Source organism: Phyllosticta citriasiana (genome assembly GCF_038021145.1).
Source record: "Phyllosticta citriasiana strain CBS 120426 chromosome Unknown IWZ02scaffold_6, whole genome shotgun sequence".
NCBI classification, from domain to species: domain Eukaryota; kingdom Fungi; phylum Ascomycota; class Dothideomycetes; order Botryosphaeriales; family Phyllostictaceae; genus Phyllosticta; species Phyllosticta citriasiana.
The window spans coordinates 164,424-179,057 of record NW_027117283.1 but is presented as its reverse complement, the minus strand read 5'-3'; the positions used below and the strand labels follow the sequence as shown (position 1 = coordinate 179,057).

The following is a 14,634-nucleotide window of genomic DNA, read 5'->3' as shown; positions in this document are numbered from 1 at the left end:
GCGGGCTCACGGCGTCGGAGCAGGGCGAGCTGCTGGGCCAGGGCGGCGCGCAACGGCGCGGCGAAGCCGTGTGGCGGGCGGACATGGACGACCTTATTCTGCGCCTGATGCGCAACCTCTTGGTTAGGCAGCTGCAGTACGCCTTCAGCAAGCCGCGTGGCGGCGGCGTGATATCGCGGCTGTGGGAGGACCCGCACAAGCCATACGTGCCGTACGATGGGAGCGAGGGCACGCTGCTGGCGATGGAGAAAGAGAGGGAAGAGGCGGCGACCCGACGCAGTCTCACCGAGCAACTCTCCCTGCACGATCCGCCGGCCGCGCTGCTCTTCTTGCGCTCGCTGACGCCGCTCTCGGCGCAGCCCTTCGATCAAGTCGCCGATCAAATCAACCGCTGCGATAACCTCGTCAACCGCTTAGTCAATCACAAGAACTACATCCTCAATCACTTTCATCCCAATTTCAAACCTGGTCCGTACAGCAAGTGGGCGTACGCTAACGTCGTGTCTCCGCGCCTGATACCACACGTCAGGATTGGGAGGACGAGGCCGGCTGTTGTGAGGTGGACGCCGCAGGCATTGGAGGCACCGAAGGTGTCAGAGGTGCCAGAAGCAGCAGAGGCGGCACAACCATCATCTCCAGCAGCAGATAAAAACCGCGCACGCAGCTACCTAGTCCCCGTATTCAGCCTGCCAGACCTACTAGGCGGCGACGACGACGTCATCAGCACTTTGCTCGGCGGCGAACAAGGTGAGCGACTGTGGGGCCGCGAGGCGGTGCTGCTCAAGGCAGGGCCGGGCGCTATTGGTGCAATGATGGCGCTCGAGCGGTTGAGGGCGTATGTTGAGGTGCCGTGGTGAGGTGATGGCGGTGATGGTGATGATGGGCATGGGATGGGCGTGATGGGCGTGACGGATGTGTGGTATAGGTTTGACGTACCAGTCTTGAGGTGCACGACTTGGCGAGTGTTAGGGTTTCGATTGGTTGAACAGACCTGATAAGTTTTGCCTGTGCGTGTGTTGTGTCTCTGGATTTCTGTCCCTGCGCTGTCATTGCTATCATTACAGGACCTGAGGTGTTTCCCTACCTGCATCAACGTCGTGTAGGAAATCAGATGAGATGAGATGAGTTGTGTGCTGTGCCCGCAATTTGGATGTGTGTGAATCATGACGTTTGAGGAGAAAAGAGAAAACCAACAAAATGAAAAAAACGAGAAGAAAAAAAGGAAAACTGGAAATGGGCATCGCTAGGAGTAAAAGGAAAAGAGGAAATGAAAAGGGCAGATATGAGCGATCTGTTTGAGTTGTGAGGACCGACCACCACCGTCGCCGCCTACACGCCGCGAACCAACCAACCAGACAAGAAGAAAAGAAATGGGAAATGGCAAAGAAAAGGGACCACGGCGCCACTATTACGCTGCTTGCTTATACCCTTCCCTCCAACCTACCACAACCCATCAAGCCCTTAAGCCCGCCCTCCAAGCATTCAACTCCCTCAAACAAACAGCCGCCGCAATGTATCTCCAGCTCCTGAGCTCACCAACCCTCTTACTAGGTCCCGGTCCGCGCTCCTCCATGCCCAACCACAGACAGGCGATGCCGCGAGCGAGGGCCTCGTTGCGGTCGCCGTCGTTGCCGTGCGTGATGCGGTCGACGGTGAAGGCGACGTCGTGCTCGAAGCGCTCGCGCATGGCGCACGCCACGTCGCGCATGCGCCGACTCCCCGCCGCATTGCTGTTGCCCTTGCCGATGATGTTGCCGCCGAAGACTTCGAGTTCCGACAGCGGGAATTGCGGGTGTGGGCTGAATTCGGACATTACGTCGAGGAGGTTGGTTTCGTAGCTTTGGGTAGATAGATTAGCTGGGGGAGAAAGGGGGGTGGTGGGTTATGATGGACTCACGTCTCGCGAATCTCGCGCGCCAGATCCTTGTAATGCGTCCACTGCACCAATTGCGCCTCGGTCCTGACGTGCGCCCATACCTTCTCCATCAGCGCACTGCTATCGCGCAGACTCCTGCGTCCCACGCTCTGAAGCTCCTGAAACACCTTCTTCTCGTCAATCGCGCGATACAGCTGCCCGAGCACGTGCTCACTCTCGTAGTAGCGATAGCTCTTGTAGTCCGGATCCAATGCCTCTATGGGATCCTCGTCATCGTCCTCGCCGATCACGTCGTCGTCGTCGTCATTCTGGAACACGATGCCCTTCTTCTCGATGAAGACGCGCGGCCCCGGCGCCATGAAGTCCGGCCGTATCATGTCGTACCGCGGGCACTCGCTCATGTCGACCGGGTGCCCCGTCTTGGAGAAGTCGACCGCCGTCGATGCCATCTCGGCGAGCTTGAGGCAGTCGGGGTCGTGCGTGCCGTTGGGTCGCCGGTCCGCCAGTTGCATGTGGATCATGGCGATGCGGCCCAGTTGATCCGTCTCCATGAATTGAACGAAGAAATTGGCAATGTCGCTCCTCTCGATCTGCCGGCCGATGTTGATAGGGTCCTTTTTGGCATACTCGGCTGCTTGCGACGTGATGGCGGGAATCAGTCTGCGGTCGAAGATGATGTTGTAGAGGTCGCCGTCGAGGTCGCCGCCGCTCAGCTGTGAAGGCAAGTCTCGCTGTCCTTTTTGGCTGAAGACAACAACGTTGTTGAGGTAGTTTAGTGGAGAATCTGGGGGCACATCCACCGGCCGCGCTTTTTGAATGTCCCCTGGATGCATCGCTGGAGACCGCGTAACGATGACCTCTTCGCCCGTATACACAGTACGCTTCAGCTTGCCGTTGTCACCTTGACGCATGACTGTGCAGTAGATTTCGCCTTCTTCTAGGATGCCCGTCTCGTCCATGATTCCGTAGAGCGTGACTCCCTTCTCAACCGGGATGCGTCCGCGGTGTTTCAAGTCTCGGAGATGCGAGAGTGCAGCGACCTCAACAATGTGGTGGAGAAAGCTGTCTTCGTTGAAGTACAGCCCAATCTCATCCAGCGCCTGGATAAGGAATGGGATATGCGTCTTCTCTCCACTCATGCCGTTCTCGAGAAAGGTGGCAGCGTTGACGGCCGATTTTGTTATCATTCGAAGCTCCTCGACGGCCTTTTGCTGCAGTTCCAGAAACACCTTTGCTCCTACTCCCAAATCTTCCAGAATCTTGATGAACTGCCGATTGAGATACATTGGCATCGACTTGAAATTTCCGTTGCAGATTTCAAGCTCCACCGTATCCTTGGGTGCTTCGCCGAGAGTGAATTTGATCATGGAAGGGCGAAGGCGGAGCTGTTCGCCTGGGAGGCGAGTGTCGAGAGACAACATACCCTTGGCACCTGTGCCTTGTCAGTCCGAATCGAAGTCCTATGAAAGAGGGAATACTCACCAGCAAACCGAATCTGGAGACAGGTAGGTCTAATGACGTTGCGCTGCTCATACGACTTCCACACTTTCTTCAGAAGCCTTGCGGATATCGTACCAACACCATCGCTAAAAGTGTGCCCATGATGCTCAACCTCGGCCATTTTTCTGACGCTGGTTGGAGAGATGGTGATGGTATTCCTCGTTTCCGAAAACGCCTGACCAATTCGAGCGGCACACTTGGCTGGGGACTGGATCTTTGAAAAGTCGCCAAGGCCTGTAATGACCTGTTGAGCAGCCACCAGACCAGAATCATCTACGAATGGAGCCATGAACCAGCAGGTTTGCGAACGCAGCGAGGAGTGAGAAAATCCGAGGAATTGGAATGAGTGGCCGCCAATGTTGATGTATTTGTTTAAAACGTCCTTGAAGCGATCGTGGTATATCTCCGAAAGATCCGTCTTGGGCTCGGGACGCATCAGATCCCCGTCTTCATCTGTGAATTGCACTCGGAGAAAGTGATCGGTATGATCAGGATACTTGCGCAAGACACGATTCGAGACTTCGGGTTCCGGGCCTTCCAGATAGGTTCCCACGGGCGTAATGAACACTCTGTGGACCAGAGCCATGTGGCTGTGGCGCGAGTTGATGTCGTGGATGGAACCTTCAATTCGGAAATCAATTGCGTTTTGAACAAGATTCCTCGTAAGCGTCTCGACTGAAAAGTCATGAGGGTCTAGATGCGGGCCAGGGAATTGGATTTGTCGAGACAACAAGCGGATCGCCCAAACCGTGGCGATGTGGCCCGTTTCTTTCGAAAGTCGCATGATTGTTGGGAGTAGATAAATCACCTTGGCCGGCGGCAAGTATGCGTTTCTGGCGAGGCGTTCAACCTGGAATTTAATGGTGAACTTGAGGCTGCCGTACTGATTGCCGGGATTCAGCATATTCTTCAGCTCTTCGAAGTCTTCTTGGAAAGTTGACACGGCCTTTGTGTAACCGGACGGAATGGAGGTAATGGTGGGCATGCCCGGGTTCCGTTGGACAAGATGGAAGAGGAGCTGCAAATCCGTGCGCTTTTCCAACGTGATTTGATAGACCCAACAACTGCCCACCACGTCAGCGTGGGAGTCGTCAATGGCTCGCACGCGGGTGCGGTTGTATCGTTGATACTTTGGTCGATTGCCTGGTGCAGTGAAGCCGAGGCCTGCCATCAATCCGGTCAAGCCCTCCCCCAAGCGATAGATCTTTGGAGCCCAGCGCAAAGTGAACGTGACCGTTGGCTGGAGACGGGTGCCGGCGACAATTGTGTCAACGCTCCAGTATGGCATGTCGATTCGGCAAGTAGAAGAGACCCAGTCGTCGGCTCGTAAAATCATTGAGACCAGCTTTCTGCCAAACAAGACGACACCGCGCCTGTTGTCCTGGAAGTGGGGAGCAAAAGCAGCCTGGGAGCCATTGAAATCCCACACGCCGCACCAGAGGCCAGAGAAGCCAAAAGCACGCTGTTGTTTGGAATGAGGGACTACGGCCTGGGCCTGGTTGGGTGCGACCTCGGTGGGGGGTTTTCTGGCCTTTGCGCTCGCCTTTTGCAGGAGCCCAGCTTCCTCTCTTCGGAGACACTTGACCAGGTATTCATCGGGTTTATGGTGACCGGGGGAACATTTGAGGAGTTTGTTTGCGTAAAGCAGGCCGGGAAATGGATTTGGATTTGCCGGACCGGCAGCATGATTTTGGCCCCCATACCGCTGAAGAAATCGCCTGCCCTTTTCGGGATCCACAACGGTGATGATGGCCAGCGGATGTCTTTTGACTGAGTGGCAGTTGAAGGCAATGATTCCAAACTCCTGCAGGATTGGCTCGAAGAACTTGGTCAATTCAGACTCGCTGGTCTGCGGAGGTATGCCACGGACGGAAATGTCCATGGCGTCGGGTGTTGAAAGAGAGGGACGTAGGTCAAGCCAGCTTGTGTATTCTCAAAGCGTATTTAGAGGCCCTGTCATGGCGAGGCCAAACAAAAGTCGGCGCTGGCGAGTGTGACCGGCAACCTCTAGCGGTCCCGCGCCGGTCGGATGCAGGCTGGCTGGGTGTTGTCGTCAAAGCGTGCACGTGAGAGTCAAATGGGTCTCTGGGTGGGTGGAGTGCAGACAAGAAGCGGAGCGGGATAAAGTTCGCGGTGCGGTTTGTGCTGGAGGAGCACCGCGCTAAAAGTCACCAATCGAAGCGCCGGCCAGGGTCCACCCCGCGACCTACTTCATTCGATCGAGCGCTGGTACAACGCCAAAGACATGAGGAGGGCAGCCCAATTCACGAGACACGATGCAGCCCCAAACTCTAACATGGACAGCCGCAGCCTCGGGTGCTGCGGTTGGTTTCCAACTTGGTCGCATCTCTGGCCTTGAGCCTTGATCCCGGCCGGCACTTAAGTCATGGCCGCACCTTCACGATCCCAACCAACCCAACGCGCATCAGATTATACCACTCGTCGTTGCAATGTTTGAATTCATCATGCTACATGCCCTTGACTCCGTTGACTCACTGCTCCTCTCCTCGCATCTTTTTCGACCAACCAGAATCTAGGGAACCACCTTTATACCCCTGCGCTGTGCCCCTGTCTACACCAAGTCTAGAGGGCATTGACAATCCCCCTGCCCTCCTTCAATGCCACCAGCTTCTCAATCGCCACGTCCAAGTCCACCAGCTCGCCTCTCTGCTGCGTAGCTTGGTCATCGCGATTCCTGATGTTGACCTTGCGCTGCGTCTTCTCCTCGGCACCCACAACGAAGATGAAGTTGTACTGCTGCAGCTGTCCCGTGCGAATCTTCTTTTGCATCGTGTTGCCGCTGACGTCGACGTCGACGTTCATGCCCTTGGACCGGAAGATGCTCTGGAGCTCGTGCACGTAGTCGTTTACCGCGGGCATGACGGGGACGATCAAAATCTGGCGCGGGCTGAGCCAGAATGGCCACTTACCCGCGAAGTGCTCGGTGAGAATGGCAATGAAACGCTCAAAGCTGCCGTAAATGGCGCGGTGAATCATGACTGGACGAGCGCAGCCGGCCGTCAGAGGCTTCCTAGCCGCCTCCATGACTGACTTCTTGCCTTCCGCCGGCGCCTCGGGCTTGGGTGGAACGGCCTCAGCCTTTTGGTCTTTGGGCTTGTCGGCCTTTTCGGCACTCATGTACTCGAGGTTGAATTGCTGCGGGAGCTGGAAGTCGAGCTGGATCGTGGCGCACTGGTGCTCGCGCTTGAGGGCATCGGAAATGGTAATGTCAATCTTCGGGCCATAAAAGGCGCCGTCACCCGGGTTGAGCTCCCATTGGGCACCGCCTGCAGCCGTGAATTGATCCAATGACTGCTTCAGCTTCTCCTCGGCCTCATTCCAGGTCTCAACGTCACCCAGGAAACCTTCGGGACGAGTGGAGAGCTTCATCTTGAAAGTGAAGCCAAACTTGCCGTAAACGGTCTGGAGGAAGTCAAAGAGACCAGTAATTTCTTGGCCAATCTGTGACTCATAAGCGGCTGACCCACAATATTCGGTTCAATCCCAAACATACCTGATCTTCAGTACAGAAAATGTGGGTATCGTCCTGCTGGAATCGGCGCACACGCGTAAGCCCAGTCAGAGCACCAGAGGCCTCGTTGCGGTGCAGGACACCAAAGTCGGCAATTCTCATGGGCAGCTCCCTGTAGCTGCGCTCCCTGTGCGCAAAGAGCAAGCAGTGGCCGGGGCAGTTCATGGGCTTCAGCGCCCACTGATCCTTCTCGACCTCAAAGGTGAACATGTCATCCTTGTAATGCTGCCAGTGTCCAGAACGCTTCCAGAGATCCGCGTTGTACATGTTGGGGGATTGGACTTCGGAGTAACCGCGCTTCCAGTACTCCTCGCGAAGGAATTGCTGCAGGGTGTTGTAGATGATCATTCCGTGGGGCAAGAAGAAGGCGGATCCAGGAGACCACTCGTGGAAGAAGAAGAGTTCCTGCTCCTTTCCGATCTTGCGGTGATCGCGTTTGGCAGCCTCTTCGAGGTACTTGAGGTGCTCCTCCATCATCTTCTTCTCTGGGAACGAAACACCGTAGATGCGCTGCAGAGAGTCGTTCTTGGCGTCACCGAGGAAGTAAGAGGCAGAATTCTTCATAACCTTGAAGAACTTGATCCGACCAGTGTGGGGGACGTGAGGACCACGGCAGAGATCGATAAGCGGACCGCAGCGGTAGACGGTGGTGCTGGTTCCGTCGGGAATCTTGTCCTTGATGATGTGCTGCTTGTACTTGTTGGTCTTGAACATTTCGAGCAGGTCTTCCTTGGTCAAAGTAAGACGCTCGAATCTCTGCTTGTCTTTGATGGCCTTTTCGGCAACCTTTTCGAGGGGCTTGTAGTCGGTGTGTTGGACCGGCTCGCCACCCGGAAGGGCCATTTCATAGTAAAAGCCGTCCTCGACGGGGGGACCAATGCAGAGATCGCAGCCAAATCGTCTTTCGGCGGCCTCTCCGAGAATGTGGGCGCTAGAATGCCAAAAAACCTTCTTTCCCTCGGGGTGCTCAAAGTCCAAAAGTTCCAGGTTGCAGCTCTTCTCCAGCGGCCGCTCCAGGTCCCAGAGCTCGCCATCGGCGCGGGCAATGACGGTGCGCTCAAACAGAGACTTGCTGATTCCGCGGGCAATGTCGGCAGGGGAAGTGGTCCAGGATTCGCCAACATGGACCTTGCCGTCGGGCAGGGTGACATTGATGGGCTCACGGGGCTTTTTGGCAAGCTCCTCGTCGTACTTTGACTTGAGCTCCTCGAAGATTTTGATTCTGTGGTCAAAGTAGGCCGGGGGAGGGGTCATTTCCAGCGGACGACCATCGGCATCTTCTGCACCCTTCTTCTTGTCCTTCTTGGGCTGCTGCTTTTTCTGGGGCTGGTCAGGCTTTTTGTTTTCAGAGACTGCCACGTTCTTGACGCCCTCCACGACATCTTTGACAGCGTCCATGTTGGCGACTTGCGGTGCAATGGCTTGCTGTAAAATGGATTTCCAACTTGGCGAGGTGGCCGCGTTAGAGTGACTCAGCCAATGGCGCCGGCGCACGGGCCCCGGGGTTTCGTCGCCGACCTCCGACGCAAAATTGTCAGTTCCGCGGTTGGTCGAGCTCCACCAAAGACCTGTCTCGCGACTTGCACAACTTTCGATACCCGCAGCAATCATGTCATTCCGAGGAGGCGGTCGCGGCGGCCGTGGCGGTGGTTCGTTTGGCGCTCGTGGTGGAGGCGGTTTCCGCGGTGGTCGCGGCGGAGGTGCGTGTGCGCATTCTGTCTGGATCGTCCACGACTAATTGATTGGAACAGCTCGCGGTGGTTTTGGAGCGCCCCAGGGCCCGCCTGATGAAGTCTTTGGTGAGTATTGGACAAAGGACCACACATGGTCCGACACTGACTCTGGCAGAAATGGGCAAGTTCATGCACGCGTGCGAAGGCGAAATTGTCTGCGAGTCGATCAACACCAAGATCCCCTACTTCAACGCCCCCATTTTCCTGGAGAACAAGGCAAGCAAAACATGGCAACATGGCGAGGGATAGGAATTGACCGTGTCAGACCTCGATCGGAAAAGTCGATGAGATTCTCGGCCCTGTCAACCAGGTTTACTTCACCATCAAGCCGCAAGAAGGCATCGTCGCTACGTCGTTCAAGCCTGGTGACAAGTTTTTCATTGGCGGAGACAAGCTGCTGCCATTGGAGAGGTGAGCTTCGATCAAGCTCCAAGAAAGTAGGCTGTACTAACAGCGCCTGTTACTAGGTTCCTCCCCAAGCCCAAGCCTCCTGCGGGTAAGAAATGTTTATTCAGCGACAGCTAGAACACTACTGACACAGCTCCAGGCGCACCGAAGCCCAAGCGTGCCGGCGGTGCCTCGCGCGGCGGACCCATGCGTGGTGGAAGAGGCGGTGCTCGTGGCGGTGCCCGTGGCGGTGCAAGGGGTGGTCGTGGTGGGTTTGGCGCACCCAGGGGTGGACCGAGAGGCGGATTTGGCGGCGGCCGCGGCGCTCCCAGAGGAGGAGGCAGAGGCCGAGGCCGTTTCTAAACATTTGCGGCTCGGCTTGTGCTTTATGGCTCATGGAACGGCGTTCGCGGTTTGGGGAAGGTCATTTCAACGTTCAAAATATCCAGGCGACGAAGGTCTGGCAGGGGTTCTTTGGTCATTGACAAAACACGGCATCGAATACTGTAGAGTGGAAATCGTGGACGACGAGTTGTTTCTCCTGGTTGCAGGCACACAGGATAAAGCGAAGCGTGATCCACATCGTGACGTGCTTGGCGCAGCTGGGTCCAGGTCCAGGTACCTGTGACGACAGCCGCTTGGGGCCGCCCGAAATCTTGAAAACAACCCACGCCTGCAGCAGCACAGCCGCTTCTCAGCGCCAACTCCTCGACTCTCTCTCCTTCGACCACTCCTTCTCTCCTCACCATCAACCCGCTCCTCCACGCCGACACATTTTTCCACCTTCGCCCGCCCTCATGTCGCGACGCAGCGGTGCCTCGAGTGGCGCCGACAAGGATGCTGCCCACTCTTCGTCTGCCCCGGAGAATCCAGGTATGCAAGCACCCGCGAACCTCGTTTCGACAATTTTGACCTCGTAATAGCCCAGGACAAGCAGATGAGGCTCCTTGCAGCAGACGCCGGTCACTTTTCTCTCATCAAGTACGCCACAATCGGTCGACCTCTCGCCGTTCTCGACTGACAGGCACAGGGCGCTTCACCTCGCAGACTTGATCACGGAGCTCAATGGTACGCTCCATGTTTGTAGTGATTGAGGACCGAATCGCGCTGACTGTGACTGACAGGCTTCTGCGGCGTCATGTCCATCTTCTCCTCGATGCGCTACTGTCTCGGAGACCCCAGCGAACTCGGTAATCTGTGGGCTGCGCTTGCCTTTATGCCTTTTGGGCTCTTTTTCGACTTTATGGACGGCAAGGTTGCAAGGTGGAGGAAGAAGGCGTCGTTGATGGGCCAGGAACTGGACTCGCTTGCGGACCTGGTACGTGTCTTGGATCAATGGCTGAGGAGGCTGCTAAATGTTGATTCAGATTTCTTTTGGCGTCGCACCGGCCGTCTGCGCCCTCGCGATTGGCATCCGCACGCCGGTGGACCACCTGCTCCTCTCCTTCTTTGTTCTCTGCGGCCTGTCGCGTCTCGCCCGCTTCAACGTCACGGTCCAAGCCCTTCCCAAAGACGCCACGGGCAAGTCCAAGTTCTTTGAAGGCACTCCCATCCCCACGTCGCTCGCACTCGACAGCGTCATGGCATACTGGGTATCCAAGGGTTGGATTTTGGACAACATTCCTTTGGGAACGGCATTCACGGGAACCGCTCTGGAGTTTCATCCCATTGTCATCATGTTTGTGCTGCACGGCTGTCTGATGGTCAGCAAAACGTTGAAGGTCCCCAAGCCTTGAGAAACTAGGGCTAGACACGGAGTACGGATATCAATCAGCATTGGGAAAAAGGCCCGCGGGATGCAGGTTCCGTCGGCGTGACGAGATGATGAGCGTTGCTGCAACGATAGACTGGCGATTACGACTACCAATGGATAGAACATTTCGACTCTAACAAGGACAAGCTGTGGTGACAGAGAATGAACGGGAGGCTGGCTCCGGATACGCAAGCATCGTTCCAGGTGTTCGGATCTGGGGAAGGCGACGCAAGCTTTCCGCAAATTGCAGCGCAGGCAGGGCCGGGGAATGCCGAGAGTTGGCAGTGGAGACGGACAAGGCACTTTTTGTCGCTGTGCATGGCTGCCAGCGAGTCACAGGGCTCGCAAAGAAACGCGGAAGGGTCATGTGCGGACGGCACTTCCCCAGATCCCGTTTTGCCGATCGATGTCATGGTTGCCGCTTGCGCCTTCTCCGGACAGTGCAGGGCCCGCTGCACTGTGGAGAACCTGGCTGGCGCTGGATGCCAGGCATGGCTGGCATGGGTGAAGCTGGTTCCCCCGCCTTTGGCTTCATCCGTGGCCGCTAGCCTCGCTCTCTGCGATTCAGAATAACCGGCCGCCTGCGCCGACGGCCTAGTTGTAAACGATGTCGTTGCGCCAGTTCTGATCCCTTTCCTCAGCCCTCGCCTCCAACGCCCTCTGTCGCGGTAAGGGAGTGAGTGTCATGTCTGGACCCACTGCCGACGACCACAAAGCCGGCGACTCGCCGCCCGCCTCCAACGACGGGAGACGGGCGTACCGATGTCGTACCTGTCACCGCGACTTTAAGCGGAGCGAGCACTGCTCGCGGCACGAAAGAATCCACACGCGCGAGAAGCCATTCGAGTGTCAGTACTGCCACAAGAGGTACGCGCGCAAGGATCTCGTCACCAGGCACGTCCGAACGTTGCATCCCAACAAAAACAACAAGGGCGATGATGCATCACCAAGCCCCAGAAGAGCCTCAGACGGCGTTGGAGTTGTTTCCGCGCTGCCCGAAAAGACGACCCCGGAACCTCGGCGACGCGCGACCCTGGCTGGAGACCGCAATGGCGACTTTTTCTTCACTGAACCCATTGCGTTTCCTGAGCAAACCCCTCCGCAGACTGAGCGACGCTCCACCGTGAGAGATACCGACTTCTCCGCTGCCTCTTTTGGAGACCTTCAACTGCCTCAGCCGATCCAAGATTCAAGGCAATCGAATGCCCCCGGAAATCCTGCCGATGTGCTCTACCCAAGTCCCCAGAGTTGTCCGGATCAAGCCTATGGCCTTGGACCGCAACCGGCGGATGTTCGCGCCGAGGCAAAGGACGTCCCTTTCTGCGACGTCGACTTTCCAATTGATCCGCAATTGTTTGAATCCAACGGCGCGGTCGACATTGGACTTCACCTCGAGCGGGCCGCTTCAGATGCGTCTTTTCTCAACTTTGAAATGCCGGACGACAAGAGGCTAGAGGCACCATCGATCAAGCGACGCAAGGTGAACGAGCCCCAACCCAACACAAGCGGACAGCACATGGAATCGGACTTTAGCTCCATTGACATCTTTCGCGACTTTTGGTCCGAGCCTTGTGCTCCATCCCGACAAACGCACGCGGCCATGGCCGCCGACTTGACGCCGGAAAGCCTCGACTTTTCAGGCCAGATGGATCCCTTCTTCGCTCAATCTCTTGACCTGCCTGCTCCAATTCAGACATTATATGGCTCGTTGGGCTCCGACTTCTTCCTAAGGGGCATGCCTTCTCAAACACAGTCGCTCCCTTTCGGGTCGAAGGACCAGGCTACCAAGTTGCCCGAGATCAAAGTTACGGACCAAATATTTCGGTGCCTCCACGAAGACTTTCTCACTCGCGCAAGAGAGACGTTCTCGAGTTCGGATGGCTTTCCCGATCAGAACGAGCTGCAAAAGTTTGTCGAGTGCTACATTAGCTGCTTCCACCGCCACCTTCCGCTGATTCATTTTGCATCTCTCAAGCTCGAGGCAACCCCGAGTCCTCTTGTGCTGGCCATTTGCTGCATTGGTGCACTCTACAGATTGGAGAGGCGGCGAGCCGAGGCTCTCTGCGATCTGGCATCGACGCAAATCGAAGCCGTCATTGCGGAAAGTCGTTCTCGTGGGACCCTCGAGCCCGCACCGCTCTGGGCCGTGCAAGGGCTGTTGCTCCTCTCAATGTATGGAATCTACAGTGGTCGCTCAGCACCCACAATGGCCACGATTGAACGCATGGGCTTCCTTGGCAACGAGTACCGTCTGCGCCGGCTGTCTCTCATGAATGCTCCGGGTGACGGTGATCTTCAATGGGAAGTCTGGATCAAACGCGAGGCAGAAAAGCGTCTTTTGTGCAGCATTTTCTTGCTGAGCACAATCATCTCCATCATGTTTGGATGCAACCCGTCCATCGGCGTCAATGAAGACCTCGAGATTGGAATCCCGGCAGGAGAGGAGGTCTGGGCGGCGCCCACGGAGCAGTCCTGGAGAGACTTGACATCGGTAAACCCTAGCACACAGCGATCCATTCGAGACGCCATGATGGATGCCGGTCCCAATGCCGAGGGGCTGGATGAGCCTGAGGTCCTCGAGCCAATTCCTGGCTTCGCAAAGCTCGTCATGGTGCACGCCGCCAATGTACACGTGTGGACTCAGCAACAAGTCTCGCAGGCGTTTGGTAAGACGATTGAATATCAGGTCATCCGCTCCGCCATCCAAACCAAGTCGTCGCGCATTCTCGAAAAGTGTGCTCACTCCTTAGCGTCTCCAGCTCGCCAACACGTACGAGGAGAAGACCACCGCGACACACTCAACAAGGATGCCGAAGCATCGCTAGTCTTCAACAGTGAGGCGTGTCTTCGTCTGGCACACTTGCGCCTTCTGTCCAACGACTACAAACTCTCGCTGACCCGACTTACCGTGTTGGTGTCGGATGACGCGGACAAGGTGTCGTCGGCACTTGATGAATACATTGCTTCGTCACAGGACGGAGGCATAGAAGCAGCAACCAAGGCATACGAAGGATTTCTGGTGCCCGTTCGAGTCGGCCACTTGCTCGTCAGGAAGACGGCAGCCTTCAACTGGAGCGTGGAGCAAGCGATAGCGTTTTGGGACTGCGCCATGTTCCTGACCAAGTGGGTGCATTCGGCAGAGACGAAGCAAACACGTTCAAGCCTGGAAAGTTTTGCGAGCGCGGAAGGTGAAGGCGAAGGCGCAAGCCGTGATGGCGGGGACAGTGAATCGGAGTGGAGCCTAGAACAGTCGCAGCTGCAGGAGAGGCAGCTTCTGGGGAAGTGCAGGGATCTGCTGCGCGAGATGGAGAGTGAGCATCAAGGGCAGCGCAATCTGGCCGCGGACTTGGCGAGGTCGGGAGCGCTGTTTCTGGGCGACACTTGGGTATGGGGTGGTGAGTCTGTCCAATCCCATTGCAACTGTCTGTTGTTGCTAACATTGATTGCCTCAGTGACGCCGCGCATGGGGAATGTACTGACCAAGCTGGCCGATGTTTACGAACGAAGCTAACGCGCGCCGGCGAGTTACTCATCGAGGCTTGTTTGATGAAGCGCGGTTCCGGTTCCTCGGAAAGCCGAAGCGATAGGTGAAGTGACGGGTCCCTGACACGAGCTGTCATACACAAAGTTGCATCTCGACAGGCATACACTATAGCGGATAGATGTAAATGCTTGGAGGGTTTGGCAGTGAATCAACAGTATACGCATGCGTGTACATGCACTTTTCAGAAGGGAGACGTGGGCGTTGCTAGGTTGATTGAGTGGATTCAATTCTCGAGGCAGGAGGACGGCAATGGTTTCGCAATCCGATAGAGTTGGACGACTGCTGGGTCGGAGGGATCCGTGGCGGTGC

General features: G+C 56.5%; 5 protein-coding genes across 5 annotated transcripts; 3 read left to right on the top strand and 2 right to left on the bottom strand.

Moving 5' to 3' along the window:
* Positions 1 to 1,183: 1,183 nt before the first annotated feature.
* On the bottom strand, positions 1,184 to 5,401 carry IWZ02DRAFT_248066 (RNA-directed RNA polymerase). Its single transcript, XM_066763140.1, has 3 exons — positions 3,359 to 5,401; positions 1,898 to 3,308; positions 1,184 to 1,838 (listed from the first exon to the last, which is right to left on the bottom strand). Exons 1-3 carry the CDS (start codon positions 5,256 to 5,258, stop codon positions 1,454 to 1,456), a joined length of 3,696 nt encoding a protein of 1,231 aa, XP_066622810.1. The 5' UTR covers positions 5,259 to 5,401; the 3' UTR covers positions 1,184 to 1,453.
* A 558-nt stretch (positions 5,402 to 5,959) lies between these two features.
* Positions 5,960 to 8,306, bottom strand: IWZ02DRAFT_377052 (threonyl-tRNA synthetase-like protein; the record flags this gene model as incomplete). Its single annotated transcript, XM_066764924.1, has 2 exons — positions 5,960 to 6,838; positions 6,891 to 8,306. The coding sequence occupies 2 exons, from the start codon at positions 8,304 to 8,306 to the stop codon at positions 5,960 to 5,962; spliced, it is 2,295 nt and encodes a 764-aa protein (XP_066622809.1).
* Positions 8,307 to 8,517: 211 nt separating this feature from the next.
* Positions 8,518 to 9,391, top strand: IWZ02DRAFT_469268 (putative snoRNP protein GAR1; the record flags this gene model as incomplete). The annotated part of the gene is made up of 6 exons (XM_066768704.1): positions 8,518 to 8,608; positions 8,660 to 8,707; positions 8,757 to 8,857; positions 8,907 to 9,052; positions 9,109 to 9,137; positions 9,189 to 9,391. The coding sequence occupies 6 exons, from the start codon at positions 8,518 to 8,520 to the stop codon at positions 9,389 to 9,391; spliced, it is 618 nt and encodes a 205-aa protein (XP_066622808.1).
* Positions 9,327 to 10,790, top strand: IWZ02DRAFT_247820 (uncharacterized protein). Its single transcript, XM_066763138.1, has 5 exons — positions 9,327 to 9,901; positions 9,952 to 10,009; positions 10,059 to 10,096; positions 10,153 to 10,346; positions 10,396 to 10,790. Exons 1-5 carry the CDS (start codon positions 9,826 to 9,828, stop codon positions 10,762 to 10,764), a joined length of 735 nt encoding a protein of 244 aa, XP_066622807.1. The 5' UTR covers positions 9,327 to 9,825; the 3' UTR covers positions 10,765 to 10,790.
* A 540-nt stretch (positions 10,791 to 11,330) lies between these two features.
* On the top strand, positions 11,331 to 14,487 carry IWZ02DRAFT_247910 (fungal-specific transcription factor domain-containing protein). The gene is made up of 2 exons (XM_066763139.1): positions 11,331 to 14,176; positions 14,234 to 14,487. The coding sequence occupies exons 1-2, from the start codon at positions 11,467 to 11,469 to the stop codon at positions 14,290 to 14,292; spliced, it is 2,769 nt and encodes a 922-aa protein (XP_066622806.1). The 5' UTR covers positions 11,331 to 11,466; the 3' UTR covers positions 14,293 to 14,487.
* The last annotated feature ends 147 nt before the right edge of the window (positions 14,488 to 14,634 follow it).